At 35.4% G+C, this 14,404-nt stretch overlaps 2 protein-coding genes across 2 annotated transcripts; both read right to left on the reverse strand.

The window, feature by feature from the left end:
- Nucleotides 1-575: 575 nt before the first annotated feature.
- On the reverse strand, nt 576-5,010 carry LOC138325425 (hydroxysteroid dehydrogenase-like protein 2). Its single transcript, XM_069271085.1, has 7 exons — nt 4,447-5,010; nt 4,041-4,204; nt 3,336-3,549; nt 2,854-2,957; nt 2,001-2,102; nt 1,671-1,874; nt 576-695 (listed from the first exon to the last, which is right to left on the reverse strand). The coding sequence occupies exons 1-7, from the start codon at nt 4,461-4,463 to the stop codon at nt 625-627; spliced, it is 876 nt and encodes a 291-aa protein (XP_069127186.1). The 5' UTR covers nt 4,464-5,010; the 3' UTR covers nt 576-624.
- Nucleotides 5,011-7,884: 2,874 nt separating this feature from the next.
- LOC138325426 (MRG/MORF4L-binding protein-like) lies at nt 7,885-14,361 on the reverse strand. The gene is made up of 4 exons (XM_069271086.1): nt 14,255-14,361; nt 10,501-10,622; nt 9,799-9,976; nt 7,885-9,455 (listed from the first exon to the last, which is right to left on the reverse strand). The coding sequence occupies exons 1-4, from the start codon at nt 14,328-14,330 to the stop codon at nt 9,280-9,282; spliced, it is 552 nt and encodes a 183-aa protein (XP_069127187.1). The 5' UTR covers nt 14,331-14,361; the 3' UTR covers nt 7,885-9,279.
- Nucleotides 14,362-14,404: the final 43 nt, after the last annotated feature.

Consider the following 14,404-nt stretch of genomic DNA (forward strand, 5'->3'; position numbering starts at 1 on the left):
CGCACGTTAAAGAAATTGCAATACATAACCATCCACTGAGAAGTTGATGAATTTTTTTTTAGACAAGAACATGCATCTGATAAGGTATAAACACACTACTGTAAACGCGATTTGGGTAGTTCTAGACAAAAAATTCCCTACTACACTGGCAAGAGACAGGGTTCGGCATACAAGACATCCGACCACTATGTGTAATGGCGGACAGTAAGCGAGTTTGAACATTTCACATAAATTTCACTACAGTGGGCTTTTCTGGCTTATCACAGTAAAAGCATCTAATCTGATTTCTATTAGAACTGGTTTGTTTCCGATGCATGTGAAAATTTTAATGTACTCTTAGACTGAATTGTCGCTTTAATGGTCAGAATAGACATAATGTTTAAATCCTAGCTTCAGTCATTTTTACATAACCATTCAAAGCATAATGGTACTAAAAGCCGAATATTGGTATTGTAAAACGGACAGAAATACCTGCATACATTTATCTAGAAGTTTATGATTGGGAAATGCAAGACGTGAAACACGGGTTTTCGGGCATTTGCAGACTAATGACCTCACAAATAATTAAGAAGATATAGGTTAAATACAAGACTTTATTTCCCACACTGACCACCAAGACTATCTCTAAGCTGGCTGTATTAACTCCTGACCGGGTACTTCTCCGTCCAGAAAAAAGTCCAGTGATAATTTTCCACCTATCAGAAAATGAAAAACATAAAAATAATAATAAAATCGCGATCTAATTAAACTGCATCATCGATATTCCAGGATTTCCGATCACTTACTATCTCTACACTCCTGGACTATCTCATAGTAAAACTGGAGGCAGCAGAACAGAACAGGTAATTTAGTCCTCTGATGCACATCAAAAGGACTGCAGCATAACGGTACATTGGGTTGACTGTGTGGCTTTGAAATTGGACGTCGCTCTCTCTGTATTATCCAAAGGAATTTTGCTGGCCTTTGGTTGGTTCAGATTTTTCCCTCTGAGCTGCCTTATGAAAAAGTCCAGGGTGTAAATATTGTATGTGATCTGAACCCCTGGAGCATTGAGGATGATTATACTGATGTGTGGTTGTCAAAGAAAACGATAATGATTGTGAAACAAATTATACAATATTGAAACTATTTGATAGAAAACATTTTTAGCCGATTATTTTTGCTGCAAATATTTCACGATTTGTTTTTTGGTGTTGTCACCTCATTTTAGGTCATCTATATGAATATTCTTATGTTGTCAACTTAAAATATGTTTTTTCTCTTTGTAAACTTTAGTTTTTTATTTGAAAAAGTAGTGGGCCTCCGAAAAGAGAGGAAAAACTATTTGAAGGAACTCGCGATTCTGTTACGTATTTAAAATGTATAATTTATACGATTAATTCAAGGATTAATCACGGGTCAGATATTCATGACTACTTCGGTCAGTGTCCCACCAAATCGTGAAAATATCCCCGCGTTAACCTCACGCTTCTGAATTACATGCACATGTAATATGATACATTCCTTGCACAGGGGCCTGGTACATTTTTTACCAACAGTGTATTTTTATGTAAAAACAATCGTGCCAAGTCCCCGTGATTCCTTGTACACATTAAAACTGTATATACTTTTCGTATAAAGGAAAAATGCCCTACATAATGTAAGCTAAAACACCACATCACAAAACCTACCTTTAACACATGAATACTTGCTGAAGTCCTTTACCCCTGCATCACGGAGAATTTCATCATCAATAGCGAAGTTTCCCGTATATGCCTTGCTGTCCTTTGTCAGAATCGTGTACGCAGCATCCGCCATTATTTCTGGTGTGCGACATTCGGTGATGATCTCTTTATTGTCGGCACAAATCATTTGGACAGCTGCTGTGTATATAGCTATAAAATAGACAACCACATACTCTTCAGTTGACGGATATAAGCACACACCACTATATAAAATTTAGTTGGCTGGGAAGAAGGGTCAAAGATTAGCAAAATTTGAAAATGAATCAAGCAACTGACCAGTTCTTGGCCAAAGGGCATTTACGGCCACATTCTTTGACCGGAACTCCTCTGCCATACCGAGAACACACATCGACATGCCGTATTTGGCCATTGTGTACGCTGCAAAATAGATTTCATATTGTTTCAGAATTAGTTACAGTTTATATAATTATGGACCCACCAGAGTGGCCCAATACCATAGACCAATTGTAGACCTAAAACGTATGTAAATTATCCTATTCTACATTGTAAATACGTGCATAGTACATTGTAAGATAGGATTTTTTACACACGTGTTTTAAATGCGACAGTACGTTGTGCCATGATTGACAATACATGTTTTATTGTCTGAAGAGCGATAATTTGTCGTCCAAAGACACGAGACGATCCTGAAACACAGTGTGAGCAAATTATTTTATATCATTTCGAAAATTCGAACCCACCAGAGTATCCATGTACTAGTACCGTTTTTAAATGTATTGGTCAAAAAACGATATACCATGTAGAATATTAATCTGACTGGTTTTTATCTAGACACCTAGGACCTCTAAACTGGTGTGGATACTCTGTTAGGTACATATTGATTCTAATCCTCAGACCTGTGTTCTCGAAACACTGATGATGTAGTGCGACCTAAAAGCACAGTGAGAAATGCAACAGCATTGTAGAAGAACGTTACGATATGTGTCGTGCGGAGAGCGACAATGCGTCAAACAAGGACGCAGTGCGTCGTGCAGAGAATGACATTTCGCCGCATGCAGAATCCTAAAACATCAACATATAGAGTGGAATCTTAAGGGTTAGTCACTATACATATTTTTGTAATCATGAATGAAAATATTTAAGGTATCTGATGTTGGAGCAAACTTACCCACATGATCTTTGAACCAGCGATTATTGAGGTTGAGAGGAGGGCTTATATTGAGGATGTGTGGATTCTCACTTTTCATCAGATATGGGAGACATATTTTTGAACTGAAATAAAAACGTGGTGATTTTATTTAATTCTTGCATGAAATCCTTTGATATTAATTAAAAGTTTTCATTCTTTAATTTATGGATACTGAACTACTAATGTTCATAAGAACGTGCGTGGCTTCAATTAGTTACCATAACAACCAACTTCGCTATAGCCAGGACTCAGGGAAAGTACCGCATTTGCTAGTGTGACTTTTATTTTGATTAGTTACCATAAGAACGTATCTGAGTAACTTTATTTTTTTACTATAAGAACATGCGTTGTTTTAATTGGTAACTATAACTTGAGTGGTTTTACAATGTAATAAATTACCACAAGAACGCGCGTGCATTTAATTAGTTACCACAAGAACGTGCGTGAATTTGCTTGGTTACCATAAGAATGTGCCCCGCCCATTGACCGCCATCATCAGGTCATATTTCTTCACGTCCGTGTCCAATGTTGTGGTCATACTGATTGCACTGGCGTTATTGACCAGTATGTCAATGCCGCCGAATTTAGCCACAGCTGCCTCCATAGCCGACTTTATCTGGTCCTCAAAACGGATATCTACCTGACATGGGAGACTCGAACCTCCAGCATCCTCCACTACAAATACAAATACTATTGTACTCATCTGGATAAATTGTACGTCAGGTTATACGATTCTCAAATAATGAACAATCAAGTAATTTAAATCATGTGAATATCCAACTACAAAATGTAATTAAAATTGGTCTTCTATGTCGCTTCCCTCGTAGTATATTATGTGAATCATAGTATTATTGCGATAGCATGGACATGTATATACTTTTAAAAACCTCAAGACTCTTATCACTTTCACTTCATGATAGCATCACATCACAGGTGCTCGTTTCTAATATAAGTATAAGTATAATACTGGGTCGACCCAGTATTATACTTATGTTTATATTAGAAACGAACACCTGTGATCACAGTAATACGCGTACATTTCATAACTGTGCCGAACTGACTATGAACCCCCTCATCTCGATTTAGAACTGTCTACTGCGGCACATCGGAAATAAATTGTACTCAATGTCCAAATACAGACATTTTGTTATTTTACCGATACTCGCCTTCCTTAGCAGCTGTATAGATGGTGCCAGGTAATTTTGGATGTGGTTCTGTTGTTTTAGCTGCTATGACGACATTTGCTCCATCCCTTGCAGCCTTCAATGCGATGGCTTTTCCAATACCACGACTGGCCCCTGTGATGAATATTGTCTTCCCTCTCAAGGATCTGTCAAAATCAATTTTCACGAAACATACATATTCTTACTGCAATATAAACGCCTAATTTTGTGGAAATATATATTTCAATGATTTTCCGATCGAAATCTATATCCTACATAGATTAGCCGGTTGTTGTATTTACGTACAAGAGACGGTGATTTTCCTGTATTTGTGCAAACTTTTCAATTCAGTGCTAATAAACCCACGGTCCATAGACATAAGATAATGTAATATATATGTAAAAAATACCTCGACTCTGAAGACATTGCAGACAGTCACCGATGTAGACAGCTTCTGGTAAGGGTACGTACCTGGTCGTCCTAACGTGTACTATAATACAAGTGCAAAACGCGTGCGACACGTGCGCTAGCTCGTCATGGAATGACCTTATTTGTATGCGCTGTCCATTCACGTGGAGCAATTGTCCAAATTTTACTATCTATATCAATCAAATTGACATGTTTACGAGACTCTTTAACACATTTTTCAACGTTTCAGCTTATCAGCTGAACAGCTGTGATGGCTATCACGTCCCTGTGCGGTTATAATTCAGTATAAGAACAGATTCAGTATATCCCTATACACAGGGAAAAATACCTCGACTCTGAAGACATTGCAGACAGTCACCGATGTAGACAGCTTCTGGTAAGGGTACGTACCTGGTCGTCCTAACGTGTACTATAATACAAGTGCAAAACGCGTGCGACACGTGCGCTAGCTCGTCATGGAATGACCTTATTTGTATGCGCTGTCCATTCACGTGGAGCAATTGTCCAAATTTTACTATCTATATCAATCAAATTGACATGTTTACGAGACTCTTTAACACATTTTTCAACGTTTCAGCTTATCGGCTGAACAGCTGTGATGGCTATCACGTCCCTGTGCGGTTATAATTCAGTATAAGAACAGATTCAGTATATCCCTATACACAGGGGCCTGGCAAATGGTTACAGTCTAATGTATACTATTGGACTTTTTAGCGGTTGTATATTTTTTTCTGAAATGTGTTCGATTGGTCCCGTCAATTACCAACTTGCGACAATATACTATACGGCCAACGAAAACTCAGGAGACTGGTGTATATGGTGATGCTAACGTATTTCTCATCTGATTTGATTCGATGGGTATAACAATTAAATGAATGGCTGATCACATGCGATAACGCACAGTCAATGGACAAAAGTATCCGAAATTGATATTTTTCCCTTTATATTCTATGTATTTTTACTTTTTTTTCCCTTTAATTTTCCTGATCTCATCTATTGACTTCTCTCAACCAAATTGTCTACTCTTTCAGTTCTGAAATCAATAACATTTACATAATTTTCCGTTATGTACTTTTTAGAAAGCCTTATTTTATTGCCAAGCAATGTCGTTGCCATTTTGGTAAGAACAAAGCAGAAAACGACGTCTCAAAATGCACAAAATGGGGATATTTTGAAAACGAAACATCGAAATATTATGCAAATATGAGCTCTGGGGGACGGACGGACAATTTCTTTTGTAAACGAAGTGAAGGTAGATGATGATGATGATTACGATATATGAATCTCGTTAAAACTAGACGTGGAATTACAAGTTTAACTAAGATTAGACCGACAGAGATGTGTAGATATTTTATTTCTTCTAAATCATTCTTTCTTCTGTTCAGTACATTTTTGCAATAGTTTTCTATTGATATTTTAAGTTAAAACACATTTACAATTATTTTAAAAAGAGATACCATTTACAAACAAGTGACCCAAGGGCCTTAAATGTAACTGCATTGGCAATAGTCATATAGGTAATAAATTGGATATTGTGTCATGGTAGCCATCTTCGATTTGGGATCAACCAGAGATGTAACAAGACTTTTTCAAGATCATATCAGGATCCTTTCATGCAGGCTTCAGTTAAATCACACCGGTCAAACTTGAGAAGAAGTTCAAAATGTGTTTTCAAAATGGCGGCTGAATTTCGGATGGACCCAAAAATAACAACACTGAAAGAACTTGAGAAAAAAAATAAAAATGTGTTTTCAAGATGGCGGCTGTGTCGGCCATCTTGGATTTCGGATCGACCCGGAAACTAACGATACTTTTTTCGGGACTATGTCAAGAACATTTCATGCAAGTTTCAGCAAAATCCCGAGAAATAACAACACTTGTTTGGGACCATGTCAGGATCATTTCAGGCAAGTTTCAGCCAAATCGTAGTGGTACGACCTAAAAATGCAAATGAAAGTGGCCCTAACACTGAACCTTGTGTAATGCATTATGTTACAGTTGCCCAATTGAAGTACAAGGATTACCGTAATTCACAGCAAAGTTTGCTGCAATATGTTAATTAGTTTTATTTTAAATTGGTGTATTTGTCTTCGTTGTGTTTTAGACAATATAGTAGCAATTGAAGTACATGGAATACTGTAATTCATAGCAAAGTTTCCCGCAATTTGTTAATTAGTTTTAATTTCCATTAGTTTATTATTCTTTATTGAATAGGTATTAAACTTGTCTGTCAATATATAAAAAAATTATGTCATATCAACATATATAAATATTGACAGACGAGTTTACCTATGTGAAAAGCAGGATATAACATACAACACACATTGAATCCTTTATTCCGAAAACAATTTTGATAAATAAAGAGCAAAGACCTTCAATAAGATATTAATTAACTGACTTGTTTATGATTACGATTTTCATGAAATAAGTTTGATTACTAATCTGTTTGTATAGGCCACCATAATCAAACAGATGGATGCTTCGTTAGTGGTCCTTCGTCATTCAAATGATAATTCTTGTTACTGTTATTTCTCTGAAACTGTTGAGGGGAACTTTTTACTTACAGAATCCCTTTGGATACTAGTTGTACATTTTTTTGTTTTTGTTTTTTGAAGTGGGCTCGGAAAACAAGATAGCCGACAGACAACCATCTTTGCTGTTGACAAAGTCAATTGAAGTTATATAGAGATTGATCAGTGTTTTGATTGCGTTAAAGGTGGTGAGAACGCAATAGGATACAGACATATTCAATGTAGCGCAGGGCCATCTTGGACTTTGAAGTTTGCATCCTTCATACTCTAGGGGTTCCAATCATCAACGATCTCTACACCCCTGGACTATCTCATAGTAAAACTGGGGCAACAGAACAGAACAGGTAATTTAGTCCTTTGATGTACATCAAAAGAGCCGTATAAGGTACACTGTGGTCGACTGTGTGACTTAAATGTTAGGCGTCGCTCTCTCTGTAGTCTTCAAAGGAAATCTTTGTTGGCATGTGATTGGTCAAATGTTTTTCGCTGAGCTGCCTTCAATTTTACTATGAGATAGTCCAGGGGTATAGGGATCGTAAGTGATAGGAACCCCTGGAGTATCGAGGATGTGAAGATTGATACTTGTTATTGCTTTTTCTTATAAAGTATTCTGGATGGAACTTATTTCTCTAATAACAATAAATTGTTGGGTCCTCTTTTTATCTAGCTATCTTGGTAGCAAGCTGTAAGCAACATAACTGATTTTGACCATTCAAGTTTATTACTAGTTCTTAGGACTTACTATGATGCAGATATTGTTGTATGTGCTAGACGTGCATCACGTGGTACATGAATGAGTCCCATTTTCCTATAATTCAATGATACTGAGTACATATGCATGAATTTAGCACAAAATCTATTACTAGAAATAAATCTAAAACTTATAATTTTAATGGAAATGTTTTATTGATTATCATGAAAATGTTTCACTCAGACACAAGTACACTTCTCTTATCACACACATCTTATCATACCCTAACACTCTTATCATATACACATGACGTATGCTTTCAGACTATACACTTACTACTAGGATCTCACTTTCCTCATATACAATTAATTCTTCCACTACAATATCACAACAGCCTTAAGGTAGAGCGTCCCTTCTGGTTTCCTCTCATGGATTTCGTTCATTTTTTGATATTTTGATTTTAGGTATACCCTGATCACAAAAATCGCATAAAAATCATATGTCAATGGGTTAACTTTTCTTCCAGGGTTGCTAAAAGATATGTACAAATGACTTAATAATACGGATTTTAAGGATTTTTTTAAATAAATGATATTTCCTCCCTGTAGCATCCCTTAACATATCAATAATATGCCTGTAACATGTTCATACCTTCAGTAGGTGATATAGAATTCATTGCTATATCCAATAAGGTGGGTTTTCCACAATAAAACGAAATATCGTTATTTTAAAATTAAGTTCGGACCCAATTTTAGTGAAAAATTGCATCAAAATAGTCATGTTTTCTTTTTTTCTGAAAAAATGATCTCAAGAAAAATCGATTTTGTATAATTTCCATGAAGATTGGCTTATTTGCAATACGAAAAGCCAATAAAAAGTATACCTCACCGCATTATTTTTCAAATAATGACCGATTTGCTTCCTAATACCCCTTAAATTTTGGCCTGAAAATGTTAAAAAATATGCGAATCCGTAGCACTTTTCAAAGTTTTGTGTTATTCATTTACCCTTGTTAGTTTTTACCGATTGGCACACCTTTAGATTCATACACTTCAAGTAAACACTCAAAAAGGTTCTAGACGAAACACTTGCTCGAATGCCGATTTCAGAAGCGAGTTGTCATAGATGGGTACGGGGAAATAAAATACATTTGCCGGGATTCGGATAGCGATGTAACAAACGTATGACGTCACAGAAGGGACGGTCTCCGTTAATGTTTTCAATAAACAAATTCATGGATTTCTCCAAAAAGACATTACCGATATATTTCAATTATATGACAATGTACTTGAACATTTATTATCACCAAAAGGTTTAACTCATCAGTATTTTAAAACAAACTTAGATGGAAATATCCTCATTGGATACCCACTATCGATTGCACTATGCTACACCTAACACAAGTGTATCATAGTGTAGTACAATCATCCACAGGTCTCCCACAATGTATTTTCGTCAGCATGTTCTCATATTATAATAACTTTTTATCACTAACAAATAAATCATAAAATGCCGATTCCTCATCAAGAACCATAACTCCCACCACTCACACATATATACATGCACCCATATACACAGTTATTTCCCCTGGTCATCGTCTGCGTTTGCTAGGCACTTCTGGTGTAGCTGGACTTGTATGTGTAGAATGTGTCTGTCTTGTACGTTTTCGCTTCGGAGAGTTTTCAGGCGTATTTGCATGAATTACATTACTGGTATGTTTGTTTTCTGGCTTCGATTCATTTTTGTCTGCTTTTGTTTGCTTGGAAACTGAAAAGAAATCATATTTGGTATGAATTCTTTAATGAATATTTTAATAATTAATCACAACATTAAATGCACCACTTTTTATGAGAAATGTAATTATGGATTATCTCCCCCTAGTTTGAAACTCTGACAAATCATAGAGACACAAAATCAAATCTATCTTGTTATGCCTTGTGTCTTTTTTGCTATATAAATACTAATAATGTAATAATTTAACAATTCAATGAGTTTTAAAGATAATGGATGAGGTACATGAAAACAGAAAATATCTATTTGCTACAGAAAATAATTGAAAGGCAAAAGAAATTAAATCATTGAGACTGTTGTCAGTTTAAGTTTAACCTACCTGATACATGAGTGTCCTTGGATGAGGCATCAGACTTGTCACTTCTACTGTCATCCTGAGATTTATGTGCAGAAGACAGTGACCGTGGAAAGTCCTTTTGTTTTAAGTCTGAAAAATCTTCATCTGGCAGGAAAAAGTCTATCTCTTTATTGGGAAATGGCAATATTTCTGATTCATTCTGAAAATGTACAAACATGTTTCAAATTACAAAAAAAAAAGAAATATTTTCACCTGGAATTATGACTCAGATATCCTTTTTATATTAAGATTAAGTACTTCTGTACATGTATGTGTCTGAAAGGGCCATGGTATACATATGTACATATACTGATTCATAATTGGTACTTATGATCATGACCCCTCCCCTCATAAGCATCTTTCTGGTATTAAAATTATATTATTATTATTAATTATTATTGTTACACATCCAAATAATTCTATATCATAATTTATAATCTAACAGCAGATAATTCAGTCTGATGATAAATCATATTCAAAATTGCAAATACGGATGTATACATGTCCACTTACATTACAATAGATATGATATACATCATATTTCATTACTGTACAAAAGCAACATCTTGAGTAAGTGACATTATTTTAATATTATGTGTATATATCAATGCAAACAATTTAAGATGAATATAGAAAATGAAATATTGATATACACGAGAAAAGTCTTTTGACTCCTATACTCACCAGAGCTGTGAGGTCATACATTGTCATCAGTCTATCCCAAATCTGTTTGGAGGAGACCTTTCTGCTGAAGGAGTTGTTTAATTTGTCATGGATGACCAGCATCTGGAAATGTCGATTTACACCTGAAATCAATAAGATATATACACTGAGTCAGTTGATTATATTTCATATTCTATTTCAATTAACAGCTATTAACAGCTATGGTCATTTATGGATGACCTCACTGAATGAAGTTTATGCTATATGTTGCTGTGGACCTTGCTTGTATGTTTTTGGAGACTGTGACCTGGTATGTTCAAGTTATCTTTATGTAATAGTGAAACTTCTATTGATGACCTAAGATGAGGTTACAACAACAAAGAAATGCTAGATTCCCTGTGTCTATGTCTACAATGAAGATTTATTTTTTTCTGTTTTGCAGTCTGATAGTCACATGCAGGAATTAGGACAAAAAAATGACCCATGTTATGAAAATTCATATTTGATTTAAATTACTTCCATTGTTCAGAAGATTAAAATGATAGGTGTACATGTATATTTAGTATTAAAGGCCCACTACCTTTCCGAAACGGCATTTTTAAAATGGGAATGTAAATCGAGATCGAAATTTTTTGTAGAGCCGCAAAATTTACTAACTTATCATTAATACTACACTTATCATCATCTTCTGAAAAAATTAATGAAAATAAATAAGATGTTAGTTTTCATAACACCACGGGTTGTCTTTTGTTTCCATCATCCTAAATACCGCATGGTAGTTGACTATCACTTCGCCTTATGGCAAACCCTGAAATGAATCTACATAGTTATTATATATTATGCAGGGAATCTTGCATATGTTTGGTGTTGTTACATGATCTTGGGCCATGTACATGTATATGTATTTTCTTTTGTTATTAATGTTTTTTTAGAAACATTTAAATGTTTTTTAGAAACATTTAAATTTTGCTCCAGAAAGGTATAGGAGTGGGCCTTCAATGGTAAGCTAATATCTTTTATAACCCTACAAAATTACAGACATGTTCACTTCTGGTCATCAAAACCAGGTAGATATTTCTACTCTAAAGCGGTATTGTTCACACCTCTTTTGTATACCTAATATTATCAAGCCAGTGCAACTCTGTCAGGTAGGCATTTTGTATTAGCCATGGCCCCCAATACACTATCAAAAATTAGAAGAGAAAACGATGTTTTGCAAAAAGCAGAAGATTAAAATATCAAAGCAGCAGGCGAAAGATTGCTGTCTAAAATGCAGTAGACTTCCGCATAAATCGGTATTATGAATGTTAACATGTCTGCAAAACTATGTATCAAACACAGTAAGTGTTGCATTTCCATTTTAAAACTAAAAGCCATATTGGTTTGATATGCATACTGTATGCAACTTCAAAAAGTAAAATTGATAAGAAACATCACTGTACGGTATTTTTCTAATTTGATAATTAGATTCTGCTATCATTATTATTGTTTACAAAATTCACAAAACCTTTACTGGACAGTAGTCAGTACTGAAATATAGTAACGTTTAATAGAGAGCGCAGCGAACTCTTGTGATAGAGGTGTCTCGGTAACGTTATTCTATGTAAATCATCCAATATATGTAGAGTTGGAAAACTTTCTCAAAAACCGAAAACTGGAAATCAACACAAGATCCAGCATCGCCCAAGACAGTATCCAAAGTCACCCTCTCGCATGATTACAAAATCATACTCTCGCGTGATTACAAACAAGTAACGCTTGGTAAAATTCAAAATGAAAACATTAGTGTAAGATAAACCTTCCAATTTATTCTTACCTGAATCTAACAATTACATTTTGTCCTGAATGTTTAACTTAAAAGCTGTTTTACGTGAGCAGTGTTGCTTTGGAATTTTCCGCCTGGCAACGGAGAATGAAGTTGAGATATAATTTGTAGCTGCAGTCACATATTTTTGCAGAAAGTGAAAGTAGGAGTATCCTGTGTTCAATATTGTTCTTCTTGTTATAAACTCAATACCAGTAATTCAGCAAAGCTATGACATTCTAACAATTAATAATTCTATAAATGGTTTCTAGCAGTACAGTTATTCAGCGCACCCAAATAAGCTAAAAAAAACAAAACCAAGGATTTATAAGTGAGAAGGATTTATGACTGCCTCTTTACACTACTAAACACCACGCGAGACGCCTATGAACTGGGAATAAAAACTGTTTTTCTCAACAAATACTTGCCTTATCAAGTCAAACGAAACACCAATGTAAAGTTTATTAGATTTCACAACGTTTATTACTTGCTTTAAGGACGGAAGATTTAGAAGATATGCCTTAAATTTTCGTTAAAAAATACCACAGCTCATGAAATGACAGCCCAGCTTCAGAAAGTAAGACGGTAACCCTCGCACCCGCAAGCTACATCAAAGGTAGCTGCGATGACGTAGCTCTGAACGACGGACGGAAGATTTCTGACAGATGGTCGTCGCCAGAGCTACGATTCCGTCCCATTGACCGTAGTGTTGCAAAACATCCAGCGGTGAAAATGTTGCATTTCACGTGTGTCATGTGATTTTGTAATTAAATTCAACGATATCAAACATTTTAAACATAAAACGATTACTTATTTACCAACCTCCATGTCTAAATTATGTTTTAAAGCAGTTTTGACTGGCTCACATCTCCGACACGGCTCACTTGGCCGCCATGATGCTTTTCGTTAGAAAGTCTCGCGCTCCAAATATGGCAACTAGTACCATATATGGAATGACCTACAAATTTTCACTACGAAAGAAATATAATGTCACAAAGTTTTTAACATGAATTTTAAATATTCTTTTTCGCTAAATTCTAAGTAATACTTACATTTGTTCAGTTCCACCATGTTTATTCTGAGTTTGTTGGCTTTTAAAACTTTTAAACATATTTTACCTGTTGAGCGTTTCATTTCGTCACGGTTTCCGGTAAATCAAACATGGCGGCGTATTTGAACAGAATTATACATGTGCTGTGTTTGCCTTAGATTTTACCACTAATAGTTGATGAAACATTATAATCGAAAGGTTTGTGAATTGAATATTGATCCTAGTCATCAGAACAATACAGTTACATAAGGATATTACCCGAAAAATATCATTTTATCAGTCTCAAAGTGCGCATGTGGATCACAGCGGGGCTTGCAACACTAGCGGCAACGGGGTGGAATTCATACCCTGCCGGGAACCGGAGTGGAGGCAGGGTATGGTTATTCGTTCTACATCAAAGGCTGCGCCGGCAGATATCAACGGAACAAAACACATTTCAATATTGATAAGACTGATAGGTCAGGGGAGATTACTCTTTCGTCGTTGTAACCTTTTATTAACCTGGCATATTTCTTTTTAGTTACACATTTAAATAAACAGCAAACGAAAGAATGGATTAGCTGCTGCACTCTCTGATAGGCTTTGCCTAAATTATATTACATGTAATTCATTTTCCTTATTTTCAAATAACAGGATGCTAAATTACCTCATTACTTCTAACATCTTTCATAGATGTCTGCATATTTATTGCAACCATTTCCTTTTTCTGTTCAAATAACAGTATCCTGCATGGATGCATACTTACCATAACGTCAAGCCTTGCTATACAGGCCAGGGGAAATAACTCGAACGTTTTTCTCAACAACAGGTGTAATCAAGCGACATTTCATTCAAATATATATGCAATATATGTTGCTATGTCGTGTACAACAGGGAAGATTAAGTCCTTTAATGTTAAAGCAGATAACATAATTACTTACCGACAGGTTTGTGTCCACGCATTGCATGGAAAAGGCTTACTTCCATCTCCACTGTTTCTGGGTCCGCCATACTCATTTTGTAAAACTACTAAGACTTGTTTTCGTATCCTACTTTCACTTTTAACATTTTCAACATTTACTGTAAAATAA

This window comes from Argopecten irradians, chromosome 6 (assembly GCF_041381155.1).
Source record: "Argopecten irradians isolate NY chromosome 6, Ai_NY, whole genome shotgun sequence".
Lineage (NCBI taxonomy): Eukaryota > Metazoa > Mollusca > Bivalvia > Pectinida > Pectinidae > Argopecten > Argopecten irradians.